At 49.7% G+C, this 12,848-nt stretch overlaps 1 protein-coding gene across 1 annotated transcript; it reads left to right on the top strand.

Annotated features, from left to right (window-relative positions):
• Positions 1-9,467: 9,467 nt before the first annotated feature.
• LIPT2 (lipoyl(octanoyl) transferase 2) lies at positions 9,468-11,545 on the top strand. Its single transcript, XM_051822473.2, has 2 exons — positions 9,468-9,959; positions 10,824-11,545. The coding sequence occupies exons 1-2, from the start codon at positions 9,494-9,496 to the stop codon at positions 11,051-11,053; spliced, it is 696 nt and encodes a 231-aa protein (XP_051678433.1). The 5' UTR covers positions 9,468-9,493; the 3' UTR covers positions 11,054-11,545.
• Positions 11,546-12,848: the final 1,303 nt, after the last annotated feature.

The raw sequence follows: 12,848 nt of genomic DNA, 5'->3' as shown, positions 1-12,848 counted from the left end.
CTGTTCTGGCTGACTGTGGGGACGAGTGCACACAGATGAGATCTCTGTGCCATGGACTAAGAAATGTCCCTGGCCTCTGGCCAGAGTCAGGGGCCCCTCCAGTGTGTGGTTCACGTCACACTGCCCTGCTGTTGTCTGTGGACAGGTCTGTCTCCAGCCCGCACTGCAGCTTCTCCAGGGCAGGATAAAACCAGGTTCCTGTTTTCATCCTTGGCACCACTGTGAGGCCGGGAGAAGTGGGACAGACAGGAACTGGTAGGGGGATGGATGGATGGATGGACAGGTGGACAGACCACTAAGCTACAAGCTGGAGGACAGGCTGGGGCTCAGGGGACAGATGGGCACTCAGAAACTCCAGGCCCTCCTGACGCCTGGCTTCCTAACCAGCTGCAGCTGTTTATTTATTCATTTAGTTGGCAACAAACGCTGCACACCTGCTGTGTATTGAACCGTGGGAGGTGCATTATGAGCTATTTACAGAATAAGACAGGGTCCTGGTTAAGCACAAGGACTCTGGAGCCTGACTACTCAGATGTGAACCTTGTCCTTGTCACTTACTATCAGCCTAAAGGTCAGCAAGTTACTCACGCTGCGCCTCAGTTTCCTTTCATGTAAGATGACGAAAGTCAGAGTATTTTATGGGTCTTTAAGATCTCAAATGCATGGATGGTTTTAAAGCTGGTAATGTCCCCAACCTGTGGTGAGCACCACCTATGTGTTAGTCGCTGCTCTGTTCTCAGGCCACAGGTCTGAGGGCGCTGGGAGGGTGTGTGACAAACCCAACTCGGAATAACCAAGGCAGAGCAGTGTTGCAGAGAGAACGACAGTTTGCCAAGGGAAGGGGTGGGAGACAGACATTGAGCTAAGTCCCAGGGGTTGAGTTCAGATTTGATTCAGGATCCTGTGGGTGCACTTTTTAAGGCTGTTGATAACCAAATACTGATATCATCCTGCTCGTTAATAATTTTCAATATTAATCATCTTGTGGTTCTTGCCTTTTATTCAGAGAATTCTGAATACTGGCTCAAAAGGCCAGACAACATGGTAAGTTTTAAGGATTTTATTCAGTGAGAGCAATGTACAGGAAAGTGAGGGCTTTAATTAGGAGAGAAAGAGAGATCTAGAAGCTAAGTTGCGTCCATACCGGGCAGAGAACAGGCCAGGAGTGAGCCACGTGGAGCAAGCATGTAGGCAGGAAAGCAGAGAACAAGCAGCCCAAAGGCCATGTGCCCTGCAGGGCAACAAGGGCGCAAAAAGGGAAGGGCCTACCTTGTTCCAGGCCTTTTATTTACTCCCAAAGGGGTGTGGCTATGTAGTCTGATTGGCAGGTGGGTGTACAAGTGAGGTCAGGTAGGGGCATGAGATCACACAGGGTGCATGGTGGAGGGCATAGTCGCCAGCTCACAAATCTAATCAATTTGATCCTATCTGCCTGCTTATGTCAATACCAGCTCCCATGTCCTGAAACTTGGAATCACTGGTGTTGTGGGAACGGAGGTAGTTAGGGGGAGGAGCTAAGTTCTGACAGCCCCTTGTCCACCTGCCTGACAGTGTGGTCGGTGCCTGACATCTCCGGCTGAGCTGGAGTTTGGCATCTAGGGTCCAAGCTGGGTTCTGACCACTCCAGCTGAACCATATGACTATGTGGGTGTACAACTGACATCACCAAACTGCCATTGACAGCTCCTGCCCATCAGCAGAGGTCCTTGACTGACAGCTCCAGGTGATTCGCATTTTCAATGGCCACAGGTAACCTACCACGAGTCAGCTTCACGTGGCCCAGATGACAGTCGGCCTGGCCCACCCAAGGGGTCCTCCTCCTGTGCACCATCCAGGCTCCTTTCCCTTCCTGTGCACAGGCTGGGCCTCCCTTTCTGAGCTGGTGCAGGCCCGGCTCCCGTGTACCAGCAAGCCCCTCCCCCTTTCCAAGTGATGCAAACTGGGAAGCTCCACAATGGTGTGAACTTGCAGCAGGTACTAGCTAGACATACTCAACATGGCTGCAGGATGTGTCCCCCATGACCTCTAGGTCATTATAATGACATCACCATGGGGGCCATGCCCACTCCCATCATGCCGCTCATGCCATGACACTTCCACTGTTTCCTAAAATGGGCAGTGCTTGAGCCCCACCCATGACCCCACCCCTTTTGAATATTTAGTAGGGCTCCACCCCGACATCATCCACAATGCCTCTGGAGGGTATAAAGGGTAGAAGAGGGCTTTTTCTTTCTTTCTTTTTTTAATGTTTACATATTCACTTGAAAGGCAGAGTTTACAGACTGAGCGAGAGAGAGGGAGAGAAAGCGAGAGAGATCTTTCTTCTGCTGGTTCACTACCCAAATGGCTACAATGGCTGAAACTGGGCTGGTCTGATGTCAGTTGCCGGGAGTTTCTTCCTGGTCTCCCACACGGGTGCAGGGGCCCAAGCACTTGGGCCATCCTCTGATGCTTTCCCAGGAGCATTAGCAGAGAGCTAGATCAGACATGGAGCAGCCAGGTCTCCAACCGACACCCACATGGGACACGGGCTCTGCAGGTGGCGGCTTTACCGCTATGCCACAATGCTGGAAGAGGGCTTTTTCTTAATCAAGGCTTTTTTTTGGTTGAGGTCATCTTATTGGGGCTTTTTTCTTTGTAGACAGCTTTTCAGTGTTGGAAGTTTTTTTTCAGAGAGGAGTTTTTCTTTGGGACCTTCTTGAATTTTTGGGAGTTTAGTTCATGCACAACTTGGTTCTTGAACTTGCACTTTTGTTTTGCTCCAAATAAACCTGCTCACCTTCACATCTTTATGCCTTCACCTTTGAATTCTTCCACCTGTGGAAGGAAGTGCCCCTCCCCCACTCCACTCCCAAGTCCACAGCACTGGGAACCTGGAGGCCACCTTGACCTGCCATTTCCTCTTATTGTTCAGTCCTCCATGAAAGGTCTCAGTTCAGAGACAAGCAACAAATTGTTCATTCTGCAAATATTTGGTGAGAACTTACTGGGTGCCAGCGCTAGGCTAGGTGGGGACCCAGGGGTAAAACCATGTATTATCTACTTCAAAGGAGGTTGGGTTCTCAAATGAATGATAGCCACAGAATCTGGACCCAGGCCCCTGGTGTTCCTGCTCAGACCGCTTCTACCTCCCATCAGGACGGTTCTCAGCTGGGAGCACTGAGTTAGCTCCTCCTCCACAGGAACCAAGTCATTCCCTTTACTTTCCCCACCTCAGATGTACTTATTTATAACCTGCAGGTGCCCCGGGGCAGGCCCTGTGTGACCCAGGATCATTCCCTCAGAGCCTGGGACTCTAAATATGTTTGTTTTTTAAACAATGGCAGTGCCATGGATGACTCAGTGGCTTCTGTAATCCACCCTGAAACCTTGCCTGCCAGGGCTGGTTGCTCTCCCTTCCTGGTTTCTTGGCCCTGGGCCTCCTTCTGGTTATCACTCCGATTCCCTTCCGCTGCCCCCACTTTCTGGACTTCCTGTCCCCCCCCTCCCGCCCCCATGGACTGGTCCCGTTACAAGAGGATTAATTACTGAGCCTCACAAATTGCACACTGAATCTGATACCGTCCTGCTTATTGATAATATCCAATATTAATAAGCCTTGTGGGCTCTTGCCACATATTCAGAGAAGAATTCTGAATCCTGGCTCAAATAGACCAGGCAACATGGTAAGTTTTAAGGATCATATTCAGTGAGAGAAATGCACAGGAGAGTGAGGGCTTTATTTAGGGGAGAAAGAGAAGTCTCGAATCTAAGTTGAGTCCACACCAAGCAGAGAGCAGGCCAGGAGTGAGCCACGTACGACAAGCATACAGGCAGGAAAGCAGGAGGTGGGTGATCCGAAGGCCTTGCGCTCCGAAGGGGCGGGGCAACAAGGACAACAAGCAAAGCAAGGACAATAAGGGAGGGGCCCACCATGGTCTAGGCCTTGAATTCACTCCCAAAGGGGCGTGGTTATGTAGCCTGATTGGCAGGTAGGCGTACAGGCGGGGTGAGGTAGGGGCATAAGATGACACAGGGGTGTGGTAAAGGCATGGTCTCCAGCTCACAAACCTAATCATTTTATTCTAGACAGCAAATCTGGCCACGCCTTCTTGTCTAGAAGGGGACCCTTCTGTTGCTTAGTGGCCTCATGGTCCACACAGCCTTTTGCTTTCATTGGGCCCCACAAATGGAGCTGGTGAGCTTTCCAAGGGCCTAGGAAAATGTGTAAGGACAGCCCCCCACCCTGTCATTTTTTTGTTTGTTTACAGAATCCAAAAATACAAAAATCATAAGCTCAAAATCAATACACATTTAAATAAATGTCTACCAATGTAAATTTGTACCAACTTCATGTAAACTTAATGGTGACAGTGACTTCTGTATTTCCCTCCTTCCAGCCTCTCTTGAAGTTGGATGTGATCATGTGACTGAGTTCCGTACACAGGGAGTAAGAACAGGGAGAGTGCTGATGGGCTTGGGTGGTGGGTGTGGGCTCACTTTCATCTTTCTCTTAACACTCGGGGTTAGACTATTGCCATGGACAGCTGCAGGGGGCACACTTGAGGTCTGTGTGAATGATGTTCTCCGTCCAAAGGCAGTATGGCTGCCCTCTCCCTGGCTGTGAGGTGGACCCTCAAGCTGGAGTTGATGTTGATGAACGGACAGAGATGACCTTCTAGCCTCTATGAAGAGGCTCTCCACTCCCACTGCACTTATGGGTCTCCTTGGTATAGCAGCTTGGCCTGCTCTGGACTGCCACGCTGGTACTCATAGATATTACAGCTGAAGATAATTTGTGGGAGCCAGCTTCATGGCACAGTGGGTTAAGCTGCCGCCTGCCATGCCTGTATCCCATATGAGCACAGGTTCGAGTCTCAGCTGCTCCACTTCCGATCCAACTCCCTGATAATGCACCGGGGAAAGCAGCAGCAGATGTCCCGAGTGCTTGGGCCCTAGCACACATGTGGGAGACCTGGGAGACCTATGGAGTTCCTGGCTTTTGGCTTCAGCCTGGCCTAGGCCTAGCCATTGCAGCCACTTGGGGAATGAACCAGCAGATGGAAGATCTCTCTCTCCCTCCCTCCCTCTCTCTAACTCTGCCTTTAAAATAAATATTTTGTCTTAAAAAAAATTTGTAAGTGCCAGCTTCTACTCTCCATCATTCCACCTATGGCCAGGAAATCAAATTTTATCATAACTCAAGTGTGCATGTAGTCAAATGGTTTCTAAAGTAAAAATTCTAAAACACTTTAAAATTTTTTTTCAGCAAAGAAATAGCATTTGATGAGGACTATAGACACATTTTAATATGGGATAAGACCTACAAAACTAAATGCATCTAGGACCAATGAAGTTTATAGGTAGGCGTGATCACACTTACTCCCCTCAAGCTGGAAATTTCAGAATCATCTTTGATCTTTTCCTGTTAATTTATTCATTATGTGAATTGTGTATGGCAATTACTTTCAGACAATATGGTCAAGATCGTGTTCAGAAGCATCTAGGTTTGTGTCCTAGTTCAGCCAGTAACTAAACAGTGTGGCTTATTTTTCTTAAAATGTAAGTATTGAGTTGTCAGCTTTATTTTTATTTGAAAGGTAGAGAGGGGCTAGCACTGTGGTATAGTGGACTAAGCCTCTGCCTGCATCCCGTATGATTGACAGTTCGTGTTATTACATTGGCCAGTTACATGGCCAATGAGCTACCATGAGTACAATGACAGTTACAATGAGTCAATCAGGCCTATGCAATGCAGCTTCAATAAAAACTCTGGACACCAAATTTCTATAGAGCTCTGGCTGGTGAATATACCCACGTGTTTGAGGGGAGGTCCCGGTGGTCTGATTCCATGGAGAGAGGACACGGATGCAATGCACTCAGAATCCTCTCAGAATTCACACCTGCCTGCCTTTGTTCAGCTGGGCCTAAGTATTTTTATAATCCTTTATAATAAAGCCATATATAATAAAACTAGAATGGTAAATACAGTGCTTTGTTGAGTTCTGTGAGTCACTCTAGTAACCTGTTGTACTTAAAAGGAGCCATGCAAACCCTGGAATTTGCAGCCAGTTGGTCAGAAGTGCAAGTGGCCAGGGGGCTTCCAAAGTGCAGTGAGGACAGTCTTATTGGGGACCATGCCCTTAAAGTCATAGAGTCTGATGCTAATGTAGAGGAAATAAAGCCGGCCATAACCACAGACAAAGAAAGAAAAGTGCACCCCCTCCCCCAACACAAACCTTGAAAAGTGGCTGCCCGCAGTTAACTAGTGAACAGCTGCCCCTGTTATCTTGTCTAGGGAGCGAAGACGTCCTAAGTTCTGCTTCTGTAAACTCCAGTCATAAATCTGTCCTAATAAACCTGCCCCGGTATCTCTTTTACAAACATACTGGACCCACCAACCATTGGAAGTGTGGTCCTAAGTCACGTGACTTGCAATTTAAACCCACCAATGCTGTAACAGCTAAGGTATGATGCTGATGAACCGATAAATACTGTAAGAAACTTGGGATCGTTACTCAGGTCTCAGGAAATGATTCCAGCTGAGCCCCCTGGCGTTAATAAACTGCTCCTATCCTCCACTGTGTCTGGTGGCTGTTTGAACAAAGGAGTCTTCCCACTCCAGGTTTCTGTGACACTAACTCTAGGTGTTGTCTCAGAATTACATTACATTTCCCTATACCACTTTGTGTTATAATACTACTGCAGATTGTAAAGGATTAAGTAAGAAAACATACACAAGTCTCAATAATTAACAGTGACTTCTTCATAGGGCTAGAAAGATTAAATAAGATAAAATGCTGAAGCACTTAGTATATGTACAATACCTGAGACTTAGCATATGTACAATACTTAATCCAGCTCCCTGCTAATGGCCTGGGGAAGCAGTAGAAGATGGCCCAAGTGCTTGGGCCCCTGCACTCACATGGGAAACCTGGAAGAAGCTCCAGGATCCTGGCTTCAGCCTGGCCCAGTGCTGACCATTGCAGCCATTTGGGGAGTGAACCAGCAGATGGAAGATTTCTCTCTCTCTCTCTCTCTCTCTGTAACTCTGCCTATCAAATAAATCTTTTTTAAGAAGCAAAAACTAAAGACATGAAGCAAAATTTTGGCCTCATGGTGAAGCAGCTGGTTGGGTCTCCCATACTGAGTGCCTGGGTTTGAGTTCTGGTTCTGCTCCTGATTGAAGCTTTCTGCTAAACTTAAGTGTACCCTGGGAATGGTACCTGGAAAGTGTACCTGGTTATGGCCTGAGTACTTGAGTCCCTGCCACCACATGGGAGACCTGGACTGAGTACCTGGCTCCAGGCACAGCCCCAGCCATTGTAGGCATTTGCGGGGAGTGAACCAGCAAATGGGAGCTTTGTCTCTCTCTCAAAACTAAACATGCAACTACCATATGATCCAGCAGATGCACTCCTGGGCATTTATTCTAGAGAAGTGAAAACTATGTTCACATTAAAAACGTGTACACAAATAGTTGTAGCTCCTTATTCAGAACACCTAAAAACTGGAAACAACCCGCAGTAAATAAACAAATGGAGATACATCCATACCATGAAATACAACTCATCAACAAAAAGAAATAAATTATTTTTTTTTTGTTTGACAGGTAGAGTTATAGACAGTGAGAGAGAGAGACAGAGAGAAAGGTCTTCCTTCCGTTGCTTCACTCCCCAAATGGCCGCCACGGCCAGCGCTGTGCCGATCGGAAGCCAGGAGCCAGGTGCTTCTTCCTGGTCTCCCATGCGGGTACAGGGGCCCAAGCACTTGGGCCATCCTCCACTGCCTTCCCGGGCCACAGCAGAGAGCTGTACTGGAAGAGGAGCAACCAGGATTAGAACCCGGCGCTCATATGGGATGCCGGCACCCCAGGCAGAGGATTAACCAAGTGAGCCACGGCACCGGCCCCAAGAAATGAATTATTGATATATGCAACAACCTGGATGAGTCTCCAGAGAATTTTTTAAAAGATTTATTTATTTGAAATGCAGAATTAGAGAGAGGCAGAGGCACAGAGAGAGGTTTTGCATCCACTGGTTCACTCCCCAGATGGCCAAAACAGCCAGAGCTGTGACAATCTGAAGCCAGGAGCCAGGAGCTTTTCCTGGGTTTCCCACGTGGGTGCAGGAGCTCAAGGACTTGGGCCATCTTCTACTGCTTTCCCAGGCCATAACAGAGAGCTGGATCAGAAGTGGAGCAGCTGGGACTAGAACCGGCGCCCACATGGGATGCCAGCACTGCAGGCAGTGGCTTCACCCACTACACCACAGCGCCAGCCCCCAGAGAACTATATTAGGTGAAACAATGTAAATACCAAAATATTACATCCTATATGATTCTATTTCTGCAACAAATTAGTTTTGCCAAAAGTCTAGCAGTGTAGCTAAAAAAAAAAAAAAAAAAAAAAAAAAAAAAAAAAAAGCCACAATGTGAGATGCTTGTTGTGATGGGAAAGAAGTGTATCTTAACTATCAAGGTCAGTATCCTTGCTGTGATCATTGAGGTAAGCTGGGTAAAGGGTACAACACAACCTCTTTGTATAATACCCTCACCAGCATGGAAGTCTACAATTTTCTCCAATAAGCTTAATTAAAATATTACAGGTGTGGTTTCTCTCTCTTACCTGAACTCAGATGATTTGAAAGCTTCACCAGATTGAAAAATTTCTCGTCTACTCCTAGTTTGAATGTTTGAGTCAGAATAAGTGTTGAATTTTGCCATTTTTCTGCGTTTATTGAAAATTAACATTTTTTAATTTATAATACGAATTGTTTTACTTTAGAATGTTAAACCAATCTTGCATTCCTGAGATAAACAATACTTCCTCATGATGTATTAATCCTTGTATACATTGTTGAATTCATTTTGTTTAGGATTTTTATGTCCAGACGCCGACAGGAACAACCAATGGCATTTGTCTCTTGTGTAGCCTCCCAAATGCATTTCATGCATATATACAATCAAGCATTTTATCAGTCAAGATCCACAATTGTTTTCCACCACTTACAAAACTGCCAGCATACTATTTTCGCTACTTCCCACCTGGCTTTTTTCCTATAGCATTTTATTTCCTTAAAAATCAGCAAAGTCGGTAAAATATAAAACTGGAAAAAGCTGATGGTAAGGAGACAGCAATCCGTCACACGCAGCTCTATACTTTGGCTTGCGCCTTTGTCCTTTCCGCTGAACAACCCTGGGTTCCTGGACGCAAGACAGATTCCGCGCATGTAACCGGGCTCTGCCCGCTACTGTGGAGTGCGACCAACGCACGGCTGGTCCTCATCGCGGGAATCCAGCTCGCTCTGGACCACAGCTCAGAGGATGCTGCGGTTCAGATCCCACCACCCACCCAGGACCCAGCCGAGGGTCTCGGGGCCACCCCGCTAGGCCCCGGCCCTGCCCGAGCCCTCGGGGGACGGCGGCCCGGGGCGTGCCCCCGAGTCCCCGCCCCTCCCACCGCCCCCAGGCCCGCACAAGGGGGCGGGGCCGTGCGGACGCCGCAGCGGGCGCGATGCCACGGCCCGCGGTGCGGCTGCTGTGGCTGGGCCGCCTGCACTATGGCGAGCTGCTGGCGCTCCAGGAGCGCTGGCTGCGGCGGCTGCAGGCCGAGTCAGGCCCCCAGGCCCCGTCGGGAACGGAGGCGGGCGCGCTCCTGCTCTGCGAGCCCGCGGGGCCCGTGTACACGGCCGGGCTGCGCGGCGGCCTGACGCCAGAGGAAGCTGCGCGGCTGCGGGCCCTGGGCGCCGAGGTGCGCGCCACAGGCCGCGGCGGCCTCGCCACCTTCCACGGCCCGGGCCAGCTGCTGTGCCACCCGCTGCTGGACCTGCGGCGCCTCGGCCTGCGCCTGCGCATCCATGTGGCGGCGCTGGAGGCGTGCGCCGTGCGCCTGTGTGAGCTGCAGGGCCTGCGGGGCGCCCGCGCGCGGCCCCCGCCCTACACTGGCGTCTGGCTTGGGGAGCGCAAGATCTGCGCCATCGGTGAGCGCCGGGGGCGGGGCCGGGAGGGGCGGGGCCAATGAAGGCGCGAGGAGGGCTGGGGCAGGAGCAGGTGTATCAGCCGCGTGCTTTGAACCCCAGGCACCCGCTGCGCTGAGAATCTTGCTATATTAAGAGGCAGAAGGGTCCTTGGAGGTCATTTTAGCCCCACAGAGTCGTTATGAACAGAGACACGGGAAGTGACTTGCCCAGTTGCTTCCTATGAGTCACAGTGGGACATGAAGGGGAACTAATTCTCAATTTTTTTAAAAGATTTATTTTATTTATTTGAAAAACAGAGTTAGAGAGAGGGGTAGAGATAGAGAGAGAGGTCTTCCGTCCACTGGTTCACTCCCCAGATGACTGCAATGGCCGGAGCTGCGCTGATCAGAAGCCAGGAACCAGGAGCTTCTCCAGGTCTCCCATGCAGGTGCAGGGGCCCAAGGACTTGGGCCATCTTCTACTGCTATCCCAGGCCATAGCAGAGAGCTGGGTTGGAAGAGGAACAGCTGGGACTAGAACCAGTACCCATATGGGATTCCAGTGCTTCAGGCCAGGGCTTTAACCTGCTGTGCCACAGCGACAGCCCCACTAATTCTCAGTTTTTCAAAATGCCACGGCATCTCTGTGTTAAGGGACATTCCTGAAGTTACCATAAGTGCTGCTGCAGTGGAGACACACACCCCTACTGTCTTGTTTGTTCAGTTCCCTGAATCTATCTGCACAATCCCTTGACGCCCCAAGAAACAAAATTGGGGCTCCGGTGGCCTAGTCCGGTTCTCTCATTGCACTGCCAAGGATCCGGAAGCCCGGGGAGGGCACGGTGGGGGAGGTATGGATCCCAAGACCCTTTGGCTTGCCTTGCAGGAGTCCGCTGTGGAAGGCACATCACGTCGCACGGTCTGGCTCTGAACTGCGCTACCGACCTCACGTGGTTTGAGCACATTGTGCCGTGTGGACTGGTTGGCACAGGTGTCACTTCGCTGAGTCAGGAGCTCCAGAGGCACGTCTCCGTGGAGGAAGCGATGCCGCCTTTCCTGGAGGCCTTTCAGGAGACCTACAAGTGCACACTGATCTCAGAGGACAGCTCCAGCTGACGGACATCCACGCACCACACAGAGGAGCGCCTCGCCTTAGAAAGCACCACGGCTGGCTGAGTCCCTGGCACCCAGCTTTGAGAGCCGGCCTGGTACTGGTCATGCAACTAAGCACAGATAGGTGCTCGGAGCGACGGTTGCGTGTATATCCTGGTTTAGCTGTAGCTTCCCTACCTACCTCAGAGGTAACAGACGTGGAAACGCTATGAGAAGCATCGGGTGCTGTATAAAATAGCGCTGCTGACACCAGTTCCTCTGTTCAGAGAAATTTGGACGTCACCGATGGTCATTCATGAAGTATTTGTTACTTTCTCAATGTGGTCTCTAAGTGGGCAATCCCGGCCCTGATACAGTGGGAATCGGATCTGTGGGTGCTCTAGGTGAAGGTGATATGATGCTGTGCTTCTTCATTCTCAAGAGACCTGGGTGCCCTGTGCATGCAGTAAAGGGAATATCCATTTCAAAGAATAAAATGAGATGTTGCCCTCCTGGCTTGGATTCCCCAAGGTTGATGATTTAACTGTTTTTAGTCGGGGTGAGCTTGAGCTAGGCCAGAGGCTGGGAGAAGACCAAGAATAATTCCTCACACTGTACAGATGTCAAAGACAGAAGTGAGTGTTGTATGAGATCACTGCGTTTATGAGACTGAGTATTAGCGATGGCTGTGTGACAAATCACCACAGCCTGGAGACTTCACGGTAAACATCTATCGCCTCATTTTTGTACGGGTGGGTCTGGAATTTGGGAGAAGCTTAGCTGAGTGTTTCTGGGTCAGGGTCTCCCGGTGAACTTGGGAGTCAGGATGTCAGGGCCCCTGTCACCTGCAGGACTGATGCGGGAGGAGGACCAGCTTCTGCCATAGTTCACTCACTTCCTGATCTGTCCTACGTGTTGACCTCAGTTGTTTCACGCATGGACCTCTCCATAGGGCTGCTTGAAGTTGTCAGGACAGGAGAACTGGTTTCCCCAGGGTGAGTCACAGGGCAGCTATGGCGTCACACAGTCATTTCTGCAGTCTCCCAGGAGATGAGCCCTATGCAGGTAGAAGGGGCAGGAGCCGGGGGTCCTGGGTGGTTGTGTTGGAGACTGGCCTCCGCAGCCTGTCTGGTGTGCAAAGAGGCTTGAACAAGATGTCAGAGGAACTGGTTCCAGTGCTGGCTCTGCAGAACCATCATCCTCACCCTGGGCTTCCGCCTACCCTTTGACCCGTGCTATTCAATAGTAGTAGAATGCCAGCCACGTTGTAATTTGATATTGGCTAGGAGCCAAGCTAAGGAGGTAAGGAGAAATTGGTAGTGTTAGTTTTAATATATTTTAATTAGCCCAATATATTAAAAAGCATCAATATCAATGTATTATTGAAATATTTCGCATTTTTATACTAAGTCTCCGAAATATGGTATTTATTTCATGCTTATAGCATTACTCATTTTGTTCTCGCCATAGTTTATTTCACTTTTTTTAAGGCAGAGTGCAGAGAGAAATAGATGTTCCATCCTCTGGTTCACTCCCCAGATGCTTGCAACAGCCAAGACTGAGCCAGGCCAAAGCCAGGAGCCCAGAACTCCACCAGGGTCTCACACATGGGCAGTAGGGACTCCAGTAATTGAGCTATCACCTGCTGCCTCCCAGGGTGTGCTTTAGCAGGAAGTAGAGTGGGGTCTCGGACCCAGTACTCGTATAGGCAATGTGGGTATCTTAACTACTGCACCAAATGCCTGCCTTCGTTTCCTTCCTCCCTTCCTCCCTTCCTCTCTCTCTCTCTCTCTCTCTCTTTCTTTCTTTCTCTTTCGAA

The sequence above is a fragment of the Oryctolagus cuniculus genome, chromosome 1 (genome assembly GCF_964237555.1).
Source record: "Oryctolagus cuniculus chromosome 1, mOryCun1.1, whole genome shotgun sequence".
NCBI lineage: Eukaryota > Metazoa > Chordata > Mammalia > Lagomorpha > Leporidae > Oryctolagus > Oryctolagus cuniculus.
The sequence above is the reverse complement of the archived record's forward strand: the minus strand, read 5'-3'. Positions and strand labels throughout refer to the sequence as shown.

Bases quoted from the DNA above. Each gene is read 5' to 3' on its own strand.
- LIPT2 (XM_051822473.2), top strand. From the start codon at position 9,494: ATGCCACGGCCCGCGGTGCGGCTGCTGTGGCTGGGCCGCCTGCACTAT. The intron at 9,960-10,823 runs GTGAGCGCCGGG...CTTGCCTTGCAG, and splicing joins GCGCAAGATCTGCGCCATCG to GAGTCCGCTGTGGAAGGCAC.